The sequence below is a fragment of the Protopterus annectens genome, chromosome 5.part1, assembly GCF_019279795.1.
Source record: "Protopterus annectens isolate FY-2018-M chromosome 5.part1, PAN1.0, whole genome shotgun sequence".
In the NCBI taxonomy this organism is placed as follows: domain Eukaryota; kingdom Metazoa; phylum Chordata; order Ceratodontiformes; family Protopteridae; genus Protopterus; species Protopterus annectens.
This window is the reverse complement of record NC_056736.1, coordinates 676,147,413-676,162,367: the sequence shown is the minus strand read 5'-3', so window position 1 is coordinate 676,162,367 and position 14,955 is coordinate 676,147,413. Positions and strand designations below refer to the sequence as shown.

The 14,955-nt window shown below is 40.2% G+C and overlaps 1 protein-coding gene across 1 annotated transcript in view; it reads left to right on the top strand.

The window, feature by feature from the left end:
- LOC122803255 (centromere protein J-like) overlaps positions 1-14,955 on the top strand; it is a 147,126-nt gene that overhangs the window by 116,177 nt on the left and 15,994 nt on the right. Inside the window, exon 3 of the mRNA XM_044072848.1 lies at positions 5,243-5,366. Within this exon, the coding sequence (XP_043928783.1) occupies positions 5,243-5,366 (124 nt within the window). The remainder of the gene's footprint in view (positions 1-5,242; positions 5,367-14,955) is intronic.

The window sequence follows — 14,955 nt, the reverse complement described above, 5'->3', positions numbered from 1 at the left end:
ACCAAAAATGGTTTTGCCCTTTTTTTAATTTTAAACTTTTTTTTTGTGAAGGGGGGAAAAACCAAAAAAGTCCCTTTTTTTTTTGTTTTTTTTTTTATTTTAATAACAGTAATGTAGTATGTTTCTTCCAGTTTCTCTTGTACAGCACAACATATCATGTTTAGGCTGTTTGCTCCATTTTCTATCCAGTAGTTTTGAAAAAGCTCTTGAGAAGCTTCGTACTCAGCCAGCGTTTTATTCATTTCATCTTCTGATTTTTGCAGTTTTAACAGCTCATTTGAATAGCTAGTTAAAGCTTCTTATATTTTTTTGCCTTTTGTTATGTAACTTTATATATTCCTTCATTATTTATTTATGTTTAATACATTTTAGGCCATTGGATTTATTTTTTTTCTCTAAATTACTAGAAGCCATTTCCTGCACCAAGCCAAAACTTGAACTGTTTTTGTTAGCTGAAAAGTTGCAAGATTCTTCCCAACCAGTGTTTTTTAATTCTCCATTTTTGTTTGATTTGTTCATAGGTTCATAGCTGTATACTAGGCTAATGGCCCTAGAGCCTTTACAAGCCTAGCCCATAGGATTGCCCTGGCATTGTGCACCGGACCTTAGTTCCCAGTGCCTCTGTCGAGTAGAGCCACTAGTGATCTCCGGGGTTAATTTTGTATTTCTCATCCACTCATCAAGATCTCTTTGAAGAGGGCCAGTGAGGTGCACTGCTTGACATGTATGGGAAATCTTTTCCATAGTATGGGCAGTCTTTGGGTTATGAACCTGCCCCTCCAGCATGTTCTGTTGATTGTGGTAATGAGGTTGAGGTCTCTGGAGCATGTGGTGTGGAGGGATTGAGATTTCTTTAGATGTAGCATTTCTAACAGACCTGGGTCAGACATGGCTTTATAAGTCAAGCAGAGATTGCCTTTAAGTAGACGATATGAGACAAAGAATAGTTGGAGTATTTTGAGTCTGTCCATATAGGACAAGTGTTTAAGGCCTGGGATCCTCTTTGTGAGGTGCTTGCACGTGTCTAATGAGGTACATGCCAAATGGGGCATTGTACTCTATGATTAGCCTAATGAGGGAAGAGTAGAGGGAGACAATGACCTCTTTCTTCCTGGATGTAAAACCCTTAGTAATGACATGTGCCACGTAGAAGGACTTTCTGTTCACTGGCAATGTGGTGGTCTAAAGAGAGGTTGCTGTCAACTTGTGTTCCCAGATCTCTTATAACACCTTCTGTGATCAGTGGACTACCATCATTGTGTTAATTCAAGGGAAATGGGTTTTTCACAAAGGGGATGACTACACATTTTTTGGCATTAAGCTTGAGGCCATGGTTTTGACACCAGTCGTTGGTCTCAGTGAGGTCTTTCTGTAGGATGTCAACATCACTTGGGGAGTTAATAATAGCTCCCAACTTGAAATAGTCTGCAAACTTTGTCAGCCAGAGTCCCTTCATGTTGGCCTGGACTTCAGAGAAGTAGATACCAAACAGGAGAGGACCCAGGACCGAACCCTGTGGGACTCCACTCGTGACTGGTTGGCAGTCTGACTTGGAGTTAGCTACTTTTACACTGTGGGCTCTGTCAGCCAGTTTGCAACCCACCTAGAGATATAGGGTTGTTGTCTAGCTTAATGAGGTTTTCTATGATTCCTGAGTGGGAAATAATGGTATCAGAGCCTTGGCCAGATCAAGGTAGGCTGTATGAACCACCTTGCCTTCATCCACAGCTCTGGTGGCTGACTCAAAGAAGTCAAACAAGTTGAGCAGGCATGATCTACCCTTCACAAAACCAAACTGCATAGGATCTATAGTTTGGAGATTCCCTGTATTCTTGTTTATTAGTTCCATGATGATGCGTTCCATAGCTTTGGATATCAGACTTGTCAGGCTAATGGGAAGATAGTTCCCAGGGTCTGTAGTCTCTGCTCCTTTGTGGAGAGGGATGACTGTATCAGTGCACCATTCGGTAGGGACAAAGCCTGAGTTGAGGCTGTGATTGAACAGGGCACACAGGTGAGGTGCCAGTTCACTCTGTAGTTCATGAAGAACACAGACAGAGATATTGTCAGGTCCCATAGAAGCTGTATTCTTGGCCTTGGACAGTGCTGTTTTAACCTGTGCAGTAGTCATACTGGATGCCTGGCAATCTACTGGTATTGTGATTGGTCCTTTGGGGGTAGAGAGGGGTAAAGTTGGCACTGAGTCTGTTGGCCAGTATATTGGCAATATCTGTTGGCTCGGTATAGTAGGTACCATTGTGCAGTAGCTCAGAGCAAATCTGGGTATTGCCGTGGAGATTCTTTATCTAACTATAGAAGGCCTTGTGGTTGTCTTTATTATCTGCTGCAATTCTGTTTTCATAGCTAGCTTTAGAGGCTTTGTTGAGGGATCTCAACTTTTTGTTGAGGCTGATAAGGGAGTTTTTCCAGTCTTGAGACTTCACCTTATTACGCATCAGTTTCCTCCTTCTGTTGTAGAGTTTGTTTATGGCAGGAGAACACCAGATTGGCTTCCTGTTTTTGGAGGAGAGCATCTTGGTTCTATTGGGTATGGCGAGATCCATGCATTTGTGTATGATTTGGTGATCATGCAACTATTCTCCATTTGCATGAGTGCCGTGAAGTTAGTCACATCTGTTTTTAGGAGCCCAAAGTTAGCTTTGGAGAAATTTTTCATGGTGGTTACCTTGGGTGGGGGTGGGGGTAGTGGGTGGGAGTGATGTGGATTTCCAAGGTGATTAGTTTGTGGTCGGATCTAACCAGGGAGGAGTTGACTATTGGTGTAGAGCAAAAGTCACTCATGTTAGTAATGACCAGGTCAAGGATGTTGCTAACTCTAGTGGGGGTAAGAATGAGCTCATCCAGGCCATTGGAATTAATGAATTCCAGGAAACGTTGGGCAAGTGTATTGGTTACATGAGTAGTTTTCCCAGTTAATGGAGGGGTAGTTGAAGTCGCCCAGTATGAGAGTGTTAGGTTGGACCCTAATATTTTCCAGGGTGCTTAGGAAGATGGAGTGTGAGTCTTGAGACATGGTTGGGGACCTATAACAGGCTACAACCTGAATCACTGTCTTACCCAATGTTAGCTGCACCTGAAGTATCTCAGATGCATTATGTTGGGCTACCAGTCTGAAAGTGTGCTCATCCTTTATGAATATGGAAACGCCACCACCTTTGGAGCTTCTGTCAAAGTAATTTCTATTACATTCTCCAGATTTTTACTTTGCTGACATCCAGGCAGAGTACTTACTAGCCAGTAACTAAAATTTTCCCAGACTGATAGCTTTTACTGGCTTTCTTTTCCAGTTTCATATTTCACATTGGTAGACCTTTCACTCAAACATTTGATAAGTGTGCAGACATCCTGGAAGTCTACATGTTTATTTAATTTGATACACCTTTAATGTAGCTTAGTTCACTCCTTATACATGTTCTTTGGAAAAAAACACAATATTTTCTTTGTTAGTTTTCCTTACATCAGCTGTTATACTTATCAGGTACTGTGATGACGTAGCTACATTGCTAGTTTGGATCACACTTTTTAAAAATCTGCCAAAGTTGTGAGAGAGAGAGATGGTTTACATTAGATTGTCACTTGCAACTGTTTTTTTTACCTGTTTTACTTTTAAATTGTCATATTATGACTTCACATGAATTTGAGGACAGAGTTCATTTTGGATTGTTTATTAATTCACCACATAAATATGCTAGATAGTGGCAATGGATAGAAGTTGGGATACCTTGGAAACAAGGTACTTCATCACAAAGCTATTGTTCAGGGAAGTGGAGAAACTACATTTCAGAAATTCATCAAAAACGTTAAATAGTGGAGTTTAGAAAATGGCAAAATTATATGATGATTGATCAGAAAACATTTACAGCAGGATATTAATGTACTAGGGGAGTTCAGTGAAAATCAAGACTGCTGCTTTTCTGCAAAGTACAAAATTGATGAGAAACATGGAGGAAAAATGGCTGCATCATTTAGTAAACATTGCTTAATGATGGCTTCTACAAAAACAAATATTAATTCAAACACATAATTAAAACAAACAAAACTAAAAGATGCAGTAAAGTTAAAATAGTAGTAGTAAAAAAATGTATGGGGGGAGCTACAGCCTACTAACAATCCAATAAAATATTATCAACTTAAAAACAACTTGAGCAAATATATTAAAATAGTAAAATGTACTTGCAGAATATGTAAAGAACTTGAAATGGTGCCAACATACATGAAGTGCTATTAGGTAGAACGCTTAAAGGTACATATGCAATTAAAAGAAAAGAAAAAACACACTAAAAAATGTAAGCGTTCACCTATTGGACAAATTTCTAAATTATTCAAAAAGCTATGTAATTATTAAGTAAAAAGTGACAAAACTGGCAATAAAAAATCAAATCATAAAAAAATTGCATTGTGTATTAATTCGTTTAAAAAATAGTCCATTTTCTAAGTGCAGTAATGTCCTTCAGATTGAGCAGTCAAGCAAATAATGGAGCTTCCAGGGATGGGTATGTCATTTACCTGTTCTGTTGGACCTCACAGCACCCCTGGGCATTCCATTAATTCCATGCAGTGTTCACCCTGTCGGGCAGTATTCCTTGCATTGTTGTCTTGCCAAAAATCAGTGAGTATAGTATTTTTTAAAAGGGGAGTCTTTTGGAAAATGGTCTGAAAAGGATCTTATTTGCATGAACAAGAAAAGTGGTCATCTATCTGGTAATGCTTGCATGCAATCATATAATTCTTTTTATCGGGCAAGTGCTGTCAGCAGTACACAAAAGGTTCACAAATGTAAAGGGTTAATCTTCTGGACATGAAAATTAAGAAACTGGTTGCAGAAGGTGAAAAGATATTGTTTTATTAAGAGCCAGTACTAGATATCGTACTGTTGTCAGGAGGAGATTTCTGACAAATGAGGAGCATAGCCATGCGCTGTTAATGTAGTATACACAGTGAACCTGGCCTGACGATAGCCATTTAGAAGTTTGGAATTAATAATATGCCGAACTGTTAGCATTTTGTGAAGCACCGTGTGTGTGTGTGTGTGTGTGTGTGTGTGTGTGTGTGTGTGTGTGTGTGTGTGTGTGTGTGTGTGTGTGTGTGTGTGTGCGTGCGTGTTGGGGGGGTAGCAGCCGTATTTTGAGCACTTGCAAACTCTTAACAGCTTGTGAGCTTTTTTTAATGTTTGTACGTAAAAATATCTGACTGCTCCTTGACTTTTTTGGGTTTTATACAGCTGAAAGAAATTCAGCAGCAGAAGCAGGAAGAGTTGAAAAGGCAACAGATGCAGCAGCTTCAAAGACTTTTGGATGAACAACAGAAGCTTCTTGACATGGTATCTGTCCAGCAGGCATTTCCAGGTAACTAGTATTCATTTTTAGCTTTAGATAAATGTTGTATTACTATTATTTATGTACCATTTTTTTATCACAGTGGTGTACTGTGTTGAAAACAGTCATATTGTTTTGGTGAACATGTCCTCCTTGTGAAAATATAGTCTGTTAACTCTGGGATTGCCATAGGGCAAAAACATCTCAACACTGGAGTACTATATACTACTTATAGTTAACTATTTGTAACAGCAGATTTAATTTCAATATACTATGGCAGCAGGCAGTAATAATTAGGAACTTCTAACATGTTTATCATGCATGTGGGTAAAATATATTCCTTTTTTAATGCTCTGAAACTGCCTCTGGCTGCTTCTGCATCGCTACGTGACCTGAGGTGGTCTTGTACTAACTCCACTTCTTTCCCACTGCTCATAAGGAAAAGACTTGCTTTGTCTCACTAATAATTCCTGTGGTTACGTTTGTAATTTTTCTGTATGTGTTTTTTTTTTTCTTTTTTTTTCATGGTTGCCTTTTTCCTGCTACTTTGGCACTTCTAAAGAAGTGTCCATCGGGTAACCAGTTGCTGACCACCCACCCCCACCCAACGTAGACAGACACATTCTGTGACTTATCAGTTTAAGCCCAGTGTAGAACATCTGCAACTGCCATTTCAAAGCAGTCAGCAGCATTGCTGAAAGACTATGCCCTTACTAAATCGTGTATGCTTCTACTAGTTTTACACATGGCAAGTGTAAACGGGAAAGAAGCATTCCAAGGGACATTACCATAGAGACAGATGAGAGACAATGGAAGACAAATATATTGGGGGTGTTCTCTTTCTGTGCTCCTTAGCCAACCTCTTTAACGTATGGGTCCCCAGTATCCTTCTCCAGTGTATCCATATCCCTTCCACCTATTCATATGTTATGTGCCCCTTAAGAAGGCTCCAGAATGTCCTCCTTAATTCTTTTATTAGTCTCCATCTTTGCAGTGGTCTACCACCCTGGCATCTACAAGTGTTTTTTTTTTCGTGTATTGCTACTTATGTGTTACTGTCACTAGTTGCTTCACTGAATCAACTTTAATCCAGCTCCAAAAGGGTTTTACCTTATTACCCACTCATGCAGCATGCTCTACAAAATATCTTAAAGCAGCCTTATCAATGGAATTCTGAGGTTATTCTACAGTTTCAGCAAGTTAGTAATGATTATATCTTGTTAACAATTGTACTCCTGCAGGTCTTCCATCTCTCAGTTTGCCAGATTGGCATTGACTGCCAGGTGTTGTTTCCTATTCCTTTGGATGAGATGTTAAACTGAGACCCCATCTGCCTGAGCTGCTGGTAGCTCAGGTAGATGATTAAGATCCCAGAACACTTATCAAAAAGAGTAGCAGAAATTACCTGATGTCCTCACCAGATTTACTCTAGATGGTATGAATACCACTTTGGGTCTCCCTTGAAAAGAGGCAATTTCCTTAATGGACTAAACCTGGTCAACAAAGTGTAAATAAAAATGTGTAAATAAAATGCTAGCTGAGACTTTGCTGTCTGCAGAGCCAGCCTTACAGTATGTCTTTCTAGCTTACTGTGTAAATAAAATAGCACCAGAGAGCATGCAGTCTGTCAAATCCCACCTTACATTATGTCGTTTCAGCTTGGTGTTGACCTACCTCCCAGCTTCAGTCCTGGAACTTTTTTCAGACAACCCCACATTGCCATCTGTTTTCCAGACTTCAACCTTGGTGTTGCTGCCAGTAGTGTTGTTGAGTTCCCTAACACCACCTCTGCTACTGGTTCCCGAGATGTTGATTTCTACCTGTGTAGAAATGGCCTAAAGTCTGATTTGTTGTTGGTTTGCCTATTGTTGAGCCTTGTTATGCCCCTGCACTGGCCCAGTAATCAAGGACCCTCAATCCTCACCACTGGCAACAGTGAGGGACGTACAAAATGGGAGGATGACAAGTGCACACACAGAAAAGTACAATTTCCCTTTATAGCACACACAGATCACAAACAGTCTGGGGCTGGTTTCTCCCTCTTTCTCCAGATCGCCAGTAAGACTCACCACTGGCAGAGCTGTAGGGTTAAGATCTCAGATGAGCGGTCAAGCCAAAACCTCCAGTACCCTCTCTGTCCAACCAGTGCTTTGTGTCCCTGCCCAAGTAGCTGACACACACAGTTTGAGATTTAATTTATATACAAACACAAGCAGACACACTCCTTGAAAGGCTGGCACAGGTTTAGTAGCTATGCCCCCTTCTGCCCAGACTAAAAGGTAGTTATCACTCCCACCTCTTTATCAGCTACTGTAAGGCCCTTCCCAATGGGTGACCAATATTACTGTGTGATGTTGCTGTTGTCCAGTGGTAAGTGTGACCAAGACTTTAAAGGCTGTTGGAGTGGCCTATACAGTGTCACCGAATACATATGCAAGTACTTTAAGAACTTAAATATCAAACCAGCCACAATTAAAAAGTTTAAATATATTTAATAATAAATAATAAAAGAACAAGATGACACTCAATAACTCAGCACATATAACTTATCAATGTACATTATCTGCAATACAAGAAAGTAAAATATATCCATACAGGTCATATTTTTTTCCTTCACAAAAGGAGAATATGTTTGCTAAAATTGATATGAATTGTAACCTAGCACCCCTGCTGTTATCCCACCACTATTGTAATTGCCTACTGTGCTTATTCATAAAATCACAAGAACCACACCATGTTGGAATGGGTTAAAGTTTGCTGCACTTTCAAAAACCCTCAAAAATCATCATGCCCCCAGTGACATCCATTTCCAAGTTGCATGTTTAAACCATACCTTGGGCTTTTCCCCAGAATTAAAGTAAAGAAAAAACAGTTATATTGATTACACATCAGTCAGAAATCAGAAAATCCACTTATCATGAAACTTATTACTGTTCTCAAAGTCTCGTATTATTTCAAACTTTCTTTATTAAATCCATCAAGTAAACCAAAAATAAAAGAAAGCACATCCCACACTACTGTTAACCTTAAGCTGGTAGTTGCTCTGTTTCCATTCATCAGTCCTCTTCCTAAACAGAAGTAAAGGCTCTGTGTGAACTATTGTCACTTCTGCCCCACTCTGGAAAGGGGCTGCCACACTTGAATTAGAGATTTTTAAGGTACAATACTCAGGTGTGCTAATTTTGCTCCTGTTTACAATAGGAAAGTATTGTGCAGTAGGGCCATTATGTGCAAAAACCTTTAATGACACAAGGTGTAGAGCAATCTAAATCTCCATTCTCATTGTCTGCCACGTCTCATTAGGGATCTGAAAGCTAACTGCCTTTTTCTGGTATTTCTTGTTTACAGAAGACCCAGGAGTCATTTAATTTAATAATTTTATTCATAGGTTTACTTGGGAGCCATAGAAGTAACAATGTCATCATCATCATCAACTCCGTTTAGCCATTTTTCTACATAGGGTTAAGGTGTTGCACCAGCTGTTACTATCTCTCTTTCAAGTCAGTGCCTTGCAAAACAGACCACTGCAGGGTAAGGGAAGCATGACCGTACCACTTGCGTAGAAAAGCTCAATGTGCCCATCCCAAAATCAGTTCTTCCTTCTGTATGTTGGTTCACTCTGCTAATTTGTCTGGAATAAAAAACAAGACAGTTTCCTTATAAACTCTGTGGTATGCCAATAAACCTTAAATTGTTATGCACGTAATGATATTCAAAATTATATTTGCCAACCCTCCAACATATCAAACGCAGATTCAACCTTCATTGCTCATTTAATGGTCTCTACTAGAGAGCAGTCCATCCCAGCCATATAGTCTGAATGCCCCGAAAGGGCACCTTCCATTTCAGTTAGCCTTACATCAGTCCTTTCCATATATCGAGAAAGAGTCCCATTTATCTTCTGAAGTTCAGACATTACTACTTCAAGTTTTGGCATTTGTTGAGAGGGAAAGAATGCTGTCTGTATTTGTGTTTGTTAAAGCTTGTTCATCAATCTCTCTAAAAAGCTCTGCTGTTCTTTGCCTACAACCTTTGATCTCATCTGGATTACATGCAGTGCAGCTAATCCCCTTTTTCTGAGTCATGGGCAGGGTATGCAGATACAGTAAACCGATCTCTCAGTGGGAATCTAATTTATCTTTTTAAGCAGCTCCAAAGAAGTTGAACATGGTCTGGATGGGAGAGAACAGCGGTAGAGGTTACATTGCCACCATCTTCAGTGGAAGTCCAAGGGCAAGTAATTTTTTAAGGGGGGATAGACTAGCAGCCATCCTGATTTGCTGCCTAGCAGCTCCTACGCCAAAGTGGTGAGGTGATTAGGAGCAAGCTGTCCTTCCACGTATCCAAAATTTTCACAAAGCCACCCTGCACCCCCCACACCCCCGCTACTTTAAATATACCAATTCCGAGATTGTACTACAGTGCAGAAAAGGGAAATCTTCCCTTTCCGCACTGTACAGAGATCTCCATTAAAAGATTTGAAGTTTCAAGACTTCGATTATATGGTGTCGACCATATTAGATTACAAGTTTTGAAACTTGTATCTTCTGATATAGACCCACTCACTGTACACCAGGCAGAAGAAGAGTAAATTTATTCCAGCTGTCAGGGAATGTCGAGAGGCAGGTGTGAGATTCAAGCTGCTGTAAACCAAATACTTTTTTTTTTCAATGTCTAAAAGATAATGTTTTCTGAAAGCATTCTAGTTTTCTACATCTGGGAGAGCAATAAAGATTAATCAAAAACAGACAGCACTTAGAGAAAATAAAGGCATGGGCTCTAGCATGCTTTTTTGTGTAATTAAAGCCTGTCAGTGTAGCTGTCAAGCTGTGACATTTGTTCCTATTAGGATTAAACTTTATTATTTGAAGGTGTACATAGTTTTGTGCATTTGTCTTAATATGTTATGGGGCGTTTTTGGGATGTTTTTTGTTTGAGGGTTTTCATTGAAACAAAAAGTCTTGTGGAATGTGGCATAGGTTCAAATGGATATGATAAAAGGCAACTGTGTGGAGGATCAGCCTGACAGGAATTAGAGTATGCATGTAGCACAAAAGATGAAACTAGACATTTAAAAACAGGCTGTTATACATAACAGGTGGTAATGCTGGTTTTTTATCGTAGTGGCAACACTTACCTTTGAAAGCGAATGGTCTCAAAGGTACATACAAAAAAGAAAGAGTAGTGAAGTATATTGAGAATTGTACATGGCTATGCTACAGGAGACGCATTTGGAAAGAACTGAGCATGTGATAGAGAGGGTTTTTTGGGATGGTTCATTGGAGTGTATGGGATGGGGGAAAAGGAGAATGCTTGCAATGAGTGCTAGAGGAACTCCAGTAGTGACAGAAGAGGGAAAAAATATAATGGTACACTTGTTGTAGTAAGGGGCTACTGGCAAGGGAGGAGGATTACGCTGGCATGTATTTATATGCCACCTAAAACTGCTTCAGTGGAGCTTAAGAAAATCCGGGGAGAAATAATCAGTTTTCAGCAGGGAATATTACTTATAGGTGGGGACTGGAATTTGATTTTCAACAGTGAGGCTGTATCTAGGGGCCTAGAGGGGAAGGTATAAAAAAAGGAGGGTAGATTGTTGAAGAAATATATGAAAACATTTGGTATGGAAGATATGAATTTAGTAGTAGGCAGTCGGAGAGAATTCCTCAGGCTACAAAAACTGGGCCATTCTAGACAGAGATTATATTTCACAGGAACACGTGCATTTGATTGAAAATTTTGATATGCATCCAATGGGTGTATATCATGGCATCGAAAACTCATTTCTTAGAGTGTCTTTTCAATCGAAAATACCATTAATAGAAATTGCTTTTGTGAGATTGCGATACACTGAAGATCGGAAAATTTCCCTTTCCTCACTGTAATGTGATCTTGGAGTTGGTATATATATTTCCTAGGGGTGTGGGGGGGTGCAGCCTCCCACAATAGCAATTTCTATTAACAGCATTTTTAATTGAAAAGCCATTCCAAGAAATGAGTTGTTGGTGTCGTGACATAGACCTGCATCCAATAACTATTTGATATCGTGTGCCAGTAATAATGCAGAGTAACGAAATAAAAATGAGACACTGGTGCTTCCCCAACTATCTGTTAAATTAAGACAAGTTTGGGGAATGGGTAGTGAAAGTTATTCAGGAATTGTTGGGAAGGATAGAGGCTTCTTCAGAGGGTATAGCTGTGGAGTATGATAGAGTGAGGGTGGGGTTTAGGAGTGGGGTGGAAGAGGGGTAGATGTATTTGAGAAGTGGCAGGGGTTGTTTGGAGGGACTGACAAGGATTGAGGTGTTGTAGAATAGGGGTAGTCACACAGAGCAAGAGGGAGATGCAGCTGCAGAGTGCTGGAGAGAAGGCGGGGGACTACCTGGATGGGTATACTTCAGTTTAGAGAGATTGCTGTTGAGCAACTGTTTTTCTTATAGTGACTCCAGAGCACAAGGGCTTTTGGCACAGCAACTCTGGCAGTGAGGAGTAGGAAGGGTTGTTGTCAAGCTTGGAAAACCTATGACAAGAAAGGTGACTAGAGATCCTGTAGTGGTATTGGAAGTGTTTTGGAAATTGTGTGAAAATCTGTGTAGACTGGAGAAATATAGAAACTGGGAAAGATTATGGGTGGAAATATTTATGGAAGTATTGGGTATGCCAAGGTTGGAAGTAGATGAAGCTCAATTGTTGACAGTTGGGATGGAAGGAGAGAAGACGGAAATGGTGATATGGGACCAGTTTATGAGGGGGGGGGTCTCCTAGAATGGATGGTGTGCCTTTGGGAATTTGGAGGCTGGCAGGGGGCTAAATGGCAAACATCTGGAGGGTTTTGTTTGCAGTATTTTAAAGGTAGGTGAACTGTGGTGGTTGTGGTACCTGGGGATGGTGGGGACCCATCAGATCCACCTTCATGTAGGTCCATTTCGATTCTAAATAGAGTGTTTGTATCTATGTTGGTTGAGGGTAATGGCAAGGGTGGTGCTGGGGTTGATGGATGTGGATCATTGTTGTTTTGTGGGTGGGAGGTAGACATTTGACAACATTAATGGAGCAGTGATGATCCTGAGGAGAAGCAAAATGTGGGAGAATGCCACAGTTGTTGGTGGGTCATGGTGTGGGGAGAGTATTCAACAGAGTGGGCAGGGATTTTCTGGGTAGGGGCAGTGGAAGCATTTGCATTGCCTGACACAATGACAAGGTTGACTGGGAGGACATATGAAGGATCAGAGGTGAAGATTGGAGTGGGTGGCCCTCTCTGATGGGTTCTGTTCAGGTAGGGGGGGGCTAGGCAGGGATGTCCTCTTTCCTCTCTGTTTGCTTTATAACTAGAGCCATTGGCAAAGGAGGGAGCTCAGAGATTCAAGGATGCAGTTGGTGTGATGATCAGGCGGGATTGGCTTGGTTTGCAGATATTGTTTTGTGCCTGATAGAACTGGAGGGTGGGGTTCATTGTAATGGAGCATTCTGACACAGTTTCAAGTCTATTCCAGATTCAGAATTAATAAGGATAGAACAAACGTAACGCAATAGCTGTGGGCTATGTGCCTTACACACAGGTTGGTTCCGCAGTCCCCATATTTATGGGGATATGATGGGATGAAGTGCATAGGCGTTTGGGTTGGATGGGATTCTGTTGCGGCAGCTGGGGATATGTAGGAAGAGACTGGACAAAGGATAAAGCAGGGGCTGAGAAACTGGAAGCTCTGTTTTCTGGATGCATATGATAAGTTTGTGGTGAAAACATTTTTGGTCCCTTTGGTTTTACACACAGGTCTGGCATGTTTTTGTTGACCAGAGGAAAAATTGTGGATAGCAATTGGTGAAAAGTTGGTGGATTTTGTCTGGGAGGAAGGTCAGGAGTCAGGTGGGATGGGTTGGTCCTTTCAGTGGGACTGGGTGGTTTGGGATTTCCTGTTTTGAGGGAGTATTTTGGAGCTACACAGTTAAGACTCTTGTACATGGCACTGGCAGAAGGCTGTGGTTCAGGATGAAGGGGGTAATGAGGCAGGGGGAGGCCCATGAGGTAGGGAGAGAGACTGGGATTTTGGATGTGGAAGATCCCTTTTCCAGTTCTTTTATCTCTTTTACAATATTGAATACTTCAAATAATGTTGGTTTGGATTTTGATTTGATTTCCATTTTCTAGTAATTGCTTTTTTGGCAGCCAACATAGCCAGCTCAGCTCCTATGTCCCAACTCAAAAAGATAACTTCCTCAAGACTGGAAAAGCAGTTTACTAGGGAACTATGGGAGGAAATATTTACAGTTCCCAAGTATGCAATTATGGCCAGAAGGAGTAATATTTTTGCTTGAAAGTATATTTTTATAAACAATTAACGAGGAAACTTCTGTGTGTGGAAAATTTCAAATTCCCTAGAGTTAAGGCACAGTAGAGTGAAGCAGCTGGATGGAGAGGAGTTCACTTGGGTCATTCCTCTCCATCCAGCTGCGTCACTCTACAGTGCCTAAACTGTAGGAAAGCTTAGGTCTTCCACACAGAGACGTTTTCTCATTATATGTTTTTGGTCCCAGTATATTGATGTACTGGATTTGTGAGACTTAAAGGGACACCATGGAGACTGTATGTTTAAGTGTATTTTTATACTTCAGACTTCAAAGAATTTTTCCTTAGGTAGATGGGAAATTTTGGAGATGTGATTGGGAAAAGAAATAACTAGGAATGTGTATTTTGCAAGTGTAATGAGTTGACATACTTAAAAATTCCCTTTGTCAGATATGTTTGGAGAACAGATGTCTGTAACTAGGGAAATTATTCTTTTGGGCTAGGACGCAGGTTCTGAATTGGCTGGAGGTAGTAAAGCCTTATTATGTTTAATTTTGTTCGCTGCCAGTAAAGTAATTACTAGAAAATGGAAATCAGAATCAAAACCTACTGTATTTTATGTACTGAATATTGTAAAAAGAGATACAAGAACTGGAAGAGGCATCTTTCGAAGGGGAAAGGAGCAAATTACATAGAAATAAATGGAATTTGTAGGAACTATATACATGCAGAATAATAATCAGGAGGAGGAGCGATGTTTAAGGGAAGACAGAAACTGAGTGATTTATGGAATGTTGATTTGAAAGATAGTTATAAAGAAAATAAATATTTAATGTACAATGTGTGCAAACAGAAACATAGCATGGTTTGTTCTCTATTAATGTATGTGTGTCTATGTCTTCAGTGATAATTTAATAAAAGTGTTTAAAAACAAAGGGAAAGATGTTAAAGGAGATATTATTCAGATAGTAGTAGTGTTTTGTAAAAATGAAAACATAATTTAAAACTATTGAACAAAATGAGCTGTATTACAGTAATTTGGGAAATGTGTAGGATAACATTCAGGAATGCATGGATCATGCATTCCTAAATAAAACCAAGACCCAATCCTCCAAAGGCAGGCGTCCTGTCTGGTGGACCCCAGCCATAAACAAACTATACAATAGACTGAGGAAGCTACTACATGATAGAGCAAAATCCCAAAAAGGGAGGGCATCTCTGATCAGTATTAGCAAAAAAACTACGGGCACTCATAAAATCGTCTAAGGCCAGCTTCGAGAGAAAAATTGCACAGGATACTAAGGATAATCACAAGACTGTCTTTAGTTATGT